This window comes from Castanea sativa, chromosome 9 (genome assembly GCF_040712315.1).
Source record: "Castanea sativa cultivar Marrone di Chiusa Pesio chromosome 9, ASM4071231v1".
In the NCBI taxonomy this organism is placed as follows: Eukaryota; Viridiplantae; Streptophyta; class Magnoliopsida; order Fagales; family Fagaceae; genus Castanea; species Castanea sativa.
In genome coordinates this window covers 29429788-29435863 of record NC_134021.1, presented here as the reverse complement: position 1 = coordinate 29435863, position 6076 = coordinate 29429788, and the positions used below count along the sequence as shown (strand labels likewise).

Sequence of the window (6076 nt, the reverse complement as noted above, 5' to 3'; positions counted from 1 at the left end):
AGAGCACCTGAGCATTTTGGTTTGATGCTCGTCCATGGACCAGTACTTCAATGTATGGCCTTTTATGCCTTGGCTTATTTTTTCTTTACTTTGTTCTTGTCATGAGGAAAGCTTATGAACGTTACATTCTTGCATCCAGAGATTTTCATTCGTCTTAGGGTTTTGCCCCCCTTATGGGTACTATTATGGAAATTAGACTTATGCATCAAATACATTAGAAATTCAAACCATATTATTATATGAACATTGTCCACAAGTATGGCACACGCTTAGAAGCTAGTGCCTTAAGAAAAAGCTTAAGAAAATACATAACCTTGTCTTTCACAAACTTGTCTGTAGACGGTACAAAAGTTTAAGAACTAGTGCACTTTTTATTCTTAATACACACCATAATAGTAATAGAAACACAACAGTAAATATTAGTAAACCATAGCTGTGATCCTTGTCCATATCTATAAGCTCGTCCTTTGGTAAATCTCGTCCAAGCTCATCACTGATAGTACCTCCTCAGGTGCTCCACATTCTAGGAGTGCTCTAACTTTCGTCCGTCCAGAGCTTCCAGGTAGTACGACCCCTGCCTTTTGCAGTTGATTACCCTGTACGGTCCTTCCCAATTGGGTCCCAATTTTCCATGAGCTGGGTTCCTGGTTGCCAAGGACACCTTTTTAAGAACGAGGTCCCCGACATTGAAACGTCTGGGTTTTATCATGGCATCATGCTGCCTAGCCATAAGATTCTTGTATCTTGCGGTCCTTTACTCCACATCTATCCTTACCTCGTCAATGAGAACAAGGTCAAGACGAAATTGTTCCTCATTTTCTCTCTCCTGGTACTTCATCACTCGATGGTTAGCCATATGAACTTCTGCCGGTATGATGGCTTCACTTCCATAGGCTAACTTGAAGGGGGTTTCTCCTGTTGGGGTTATCATAGTCGTCCTGTAGGTCCAAAGAACACCTGGTAACTCGTCTGGCCGTATCCCCTTTGCCCCCTCGAGCCGAGTCTTGATGATTTTCAGTAGGGATCGGTTCGCTACTTCTGCTTGACCATTTGCCTGTGGGTGGAAGGGTGAGGAATAGTGATTCTTGATTCCAAACTGCTCGCAAAAGTCCCTGAAAGGTGCGTTGTCAAACTGACGTCCGTTATCTGATACTAGTACCCTAGGTACTCTGAATCTACATAGAATGTTCTTCCAAACAAAATTCTTGACATTTTGCTGAGTGATTTTTGCAAGAGGTTCAGCCTCCACCCACTTAGTAAAGTAATCAATCCCTACTACCAAAAACTTCATTTGTCTGGTTCCCGTGGGGAAAGGACCTAGGATATCCAATCTCCATTGTGCAAAGGGCCATGGGGCCATCATTGGGGTCTGGTACTCCGATGGCTGTCTAGGAACGTTGCTATAGCGCTGACACTAGTCACACACCTTGACATAGGCTTTAGCATCTGCCTGTATTGTAGGCCAGTAATAGCCTGCACGGACGACCTTATTGACAAGTAATCTTGTTCCTGAGTGATTTCCATATGCTCCTTCATGAACTTCCCTCAAAACAGAGTTTGACTCATTTGGAGCCAAGCACCTTAAGTAAGGTTGAGAAAAGCCTCGCCTGTAAAGGACTTCGTTTATAAGGATGTACTTGGCTGCTCTAACCCTTAGCTTTCTAGCTTCGTCCTTGTCTTTTGGAAGCCTTTCATATTTAAGATAAATTATTATTGGACTCATCTAATTTTCTCCCCCTTCTATTAGCTGTATATCTAGGAGCTCTATGCTTGGCATGTACTGGATTCTGTCGTACGCGTCCATAACTTCTCCTCCCGAAGCTGCTTTCGCCAAGGCATCTGCTTCCATATTTTCCTCCCTTAGGAGTTGAATAAAACTCACTTCCATAAATTTTTGGACAAGCTGTCTCACTTTCCTAAGATATTTCTTCATCCTATCTTCCTTAGCATCACACAGTCCATTCACTTGGTTGATGACGAGCTGAGAATCCCCTTTGACTATTATTGATTCTGCCCCTAGGGACTTAGCTAATTCTAGTCCTTTAAGTAGAGCTTCATACTCAGCTTCGTTGTTGGTGGTTTGGTACTGCAAACGGGCTGCATACTCCAATTTGTCACCCTCCGGGGATTTTAGTATGACTCCAATCCCTCCTGCATATAGTGTGGATGACCCATCTACATTGATAACCCACCTTTCATCTCCTTCGTCTTTGTTCAGCTCGTCCTGACTGGGGGTGAACTCTACAATGAAATCCGCCAACGCATGTGCCTTTACCGCGCTCCTTGGCTAGTATCTGACATCAAATTCACTAAGTTCCACTGCCCACTGAATCAATCGCCCTGCAGCTTCCAACTTGTTCATTGCTTTCTTTAGGGGATGATCCGTTAGGACATTAATAACATGAGCTTGGAAATAATGCCTCAGCATCCTGGAGGTCGTGATCAAGGCAAAGGCTTGCTTTTCCATCATCGGATATCGTCCTTCCGCCCCCCTTAATGCGCGGCTTGTGTAATACACCGGTTTCTAAACTTGTCCTTCTTCTCTAACCAACGGCGAGCTCACAGCGTGCGGGGACACCGCCAAATACATAAATAGTTCCTCACCAAATGCAGATGGACTTAATAATGGCGCTCTCATGAGGTAAGTCTTCAGTTCTTGAAAGGCCCTCTGACACTCGTCCGTCCACTCAAATGCCGTCCTGAGGACTTTAAAGAATGGCAAACACTTGTTAGTAGGTTTCGAAACAAACCTGTTAAGGGCGGCAACTCGTCCGGTAAAAGACTGGATTTCTTTGATGTTCTTCGGTGGTTCCATATTCAATATCGCTTGATTTTGTCCAGATTTGCTTCAATTCCTCTATGCAAAACCATGAACCCCAAAAACTTCCCTGACAAAACTCCAAAAGCACACTTGCTTGGATTTAATTTCATGTTATACCGTCGAAGTGTATCGAAGGTCTCTTGAAGGTTGTCTTGATGCTTTCCCTCGTCCAGGCTCTTTACCAACATATCATCCACATAAACCTCCACATTTTGCCCGACTTGAGGTCGGAACATGTGGTTAACCAGTCTTTGGTAAGTCGCCCCTGCGTTCTTCAAACCAAAGGGCATTACCTTGTAGCAAAATAACCCTTGGCTAGTAATGAATGAGGTCTTTTCTTGATCTGCGTCATCCATCTTTATTTGGTTGTAGCCTGAGAAGGCGTCCATGAAGCTCAACAACCTGTGACCTGCCTTCAAGTTCACCAACTGGTCGATGCGTGGCAATGGATAACTGTCCTTGGGGCAAGCCTTGTTTAAGTCAGTAAAGTCCACGCACATTCGCCACTTGCCGTCGGCCTTCTTTACCATGACTACGTTCGCCAACCAGTCCGGATAATAAACTTCTCGGGTGAACTCCACAGTAATCAACTTCTGGATTTCTTCTTTAATGACATTGTCTCGTTCAAAAGCAAAAACCCTCTTCTTCTGACGCACTGGTTTGGAGTAGGGACACACATTCAGACGGTGAGTAATGACACTCGGATCAATGACTCCATGCAAAGACATCAAGGCTTTCCTTTAAAAACTAGACCAGAGTATGCTTTGCTTCTTCTTCCATGTTTGCTCCAATTCTAGTGAACTTCTCGGGTCTGCTCTAGTCCAAAGGGACATTTTCAAACACCTCAGTGGGTTCGGTTGCAATCCTTCACTCGTCTATGCTCATTGTCTGTACGTGCTCGTCCATTGCCAACATGGCTAGGTAGCACTCTCTGGCGGCTAACTGATCTCCTTGTACTTGGCCCACCCCGTGCTCGGTCAGGAATTTGACAGACAAATGATAGGTAGAGGTTACCGCCTTCCAACTATTCAAAGTTGGCCTTCCAATAATAGCATTATATGATGATGCACAATCAACAATAAGGAAGTTTACCTTTTTGGTTATCTGCTGGGGTTACGCTCTAACCACCATTGGTAATGTGATGATGCCCATAGGCTGCACCTTCATTCCTCCAAATCCCACCAATGGGGAATTTGCTGGTCGGAGTTAATCTCGTCCTAGCCTCTTTTGTTGGAAGGCAGGGTAATATAGAATGTCCGCCAAATTGCCATTGTCTACTAACACCTTCCGGGTCATATAGTTAGCAATGAGTAGGGTAATGACTATCGCGACATCGTGTGGGTGGTGAACTCATCCAGCATCCTCGTCTATGAACGTAATGGCTTGCTCGTTTACTTCCCTCGTCCTTAGAGGTCGTCCAGACAGTTGGACGTTTTGCACCAACTTCAGGTATGTTTTCTTCGACTTGGATGACTGAACGGCCGAGGTTCCTCCTATAATAACCCTGATTTCTCCAAGTGGGGGTCGAGATGACTCTTCCACCTTAGCTTTCAGCTTCTCATCTCTTTAATCTCGACCAAGGAAATTTCTTAACTTCCTTTGCCTGATAAGATTCTCTATCTACTGCTTCAGATTAAAACACTCGTCTGTGTCGTGCCCATGGTCCCTATGAAAGCGACAATACTTGCTCCTATTGCGCTTGTTCGGATCTCCTTTCATTTTCTCCGGCCACTTCAAGGATGGATCATCCTTGATCTGCATAAGCACCTGCTCTAGTAGCATATTCAGGGGTGTGTATTGCTGATTTCTCGCTGAGGAACTCGTCTTCTTACCATCCCTTGCTTTTTTCTCTTCTGCCCGAGCCTTCTTTGGACGAGGACCTTGATCTGGATAACATTGGTGACCTGCTTCTGAGCGTTCTGCTTTCTTTCTCTTCTTGGCTATGATAGCATCCTCAGCATTCATGAAATTTTGGGCCAAGTGGACGAGTTCGGCCATAGTCTGAGGTTCCTGTTCATAAAGCTTATGAATGAACAAGTCAGAGTTGACCCCATTGTGAAAGGCAGCCAATAACAGCTTGTCGTCCATTTCATCCACCGTCAAGGCTTCTCTATTGAACTGGGTAATGAAGGAATGCAAACTCTCATTTTTCCCTTGTTCTATAGTTAGCAAACTAGAAGAGGAATGCTTGTGGCGTTGCCCCCCAATAAAATTGTTGAAGAACAACTTACTCAACTCCTCAAATGAACTTACAGAATTTGGGGGTATTTCGCTGAACCACACCCGCGCTGGTCCCTTAAGTGTGGTAGGAAAAGCTCTGCACATAATCTCGTCTGGGACCCATTGGAGGTGCATGGTTGTCTTGAAGGTAGCGATATGATCACATGGGTCATGATTTCCATCATACGAATCCAAGGAAGGCATTTTGAATTTCGAGGGTAGGGGGTGACTGTTGATGGAAGCCGTGAAAGGGAAGTCCATTCGGTGAACTAAATCATCCATGGGGTTCACTCGCCTCATATTCTCCTTCATTTCATCCATGGCTTTTCTCATCTGGTCCATCTCCCTCTCCAAGTGTGGCACTCTTCTTGAAGCAGTACCCCTTGTCTGATTTTTCGACTCAACATTTTCTCCTCCACCTTCCTGACTCTTGGCTCGTCCTTTCGTGTGCCCATCATGGCGGTGCCTCCTTAGATTGATTTCCCTGTTCAACTCTTGATTCTGACGGGTCAATTTCGCCATAGCCGTAGCCATGGACTGTATGTGTTGAACTGAAGGCGGTTGCATGACAGACGCTAACTGATGATCGCAGAGAGGATTACTAGAAGCATCCCTACTCTCCTGGTGGCCTGGGCTGGTAGCCCTTGATCTTGTTCGAACCATTCAGTCTTTTGTCTAGGAAAGGCTAATCGTTGAAAACAATCAATCAAACGAAAAGAAAACACTTTTCCCACAGACGGCGCCAATTGATGTTGCGAAGAAAATTAGTAGGCTGGATGTTTTGGACTTGAAAGGACTACTTGTTGCCTTGGTGGTCTGAAAAAGAAAGGAAAACAATCAAAGGTGACCGGGGTTGCCGGCCAAGAACCCTTCGATGGCAAAGTTAGTTTTCTCTCTATAATTTCGGAGTTTCAACTTTTTGGGAAATGTAAAAACGTACCTTTGTCTGGTCTGAATGAGCGTTTATATAGTGTCCTAAGAACAGTTATTAGACTTGTAACCTCCCTTGGATTTGAGGAGGTGTGAGGGTTCAGG

At 44.8% G+C, this 6076-nt stretch overlaps 1 protein-coding gene across 1 annotated transcript; it reads right to left on the bottom strand.

Moving 5' to 3' along the window:
- Positions 1 to 1723: 1723 nt before the first annotated feature.
- LOC142609019 (uncharacterized) lies at positions 1724 to 5563 on the bottom strand. Its single transcript, XM_075780664.1, has 2 exons — positions 5461 to 5563; positions 1724 to 2151 (listed from the first exon to the last, which is right to left on the bottom strand). The coding sequence occupies exons 1-2, from the start codon at positions 5561 to 5563 to the stop codon at positions 1724 to 1726; spliced, it is 531 nt and encodes a 176-aa protein (XP_075636779.1).
- Positions 5564 to 6076: the final 513 nt, after the last annotated feature.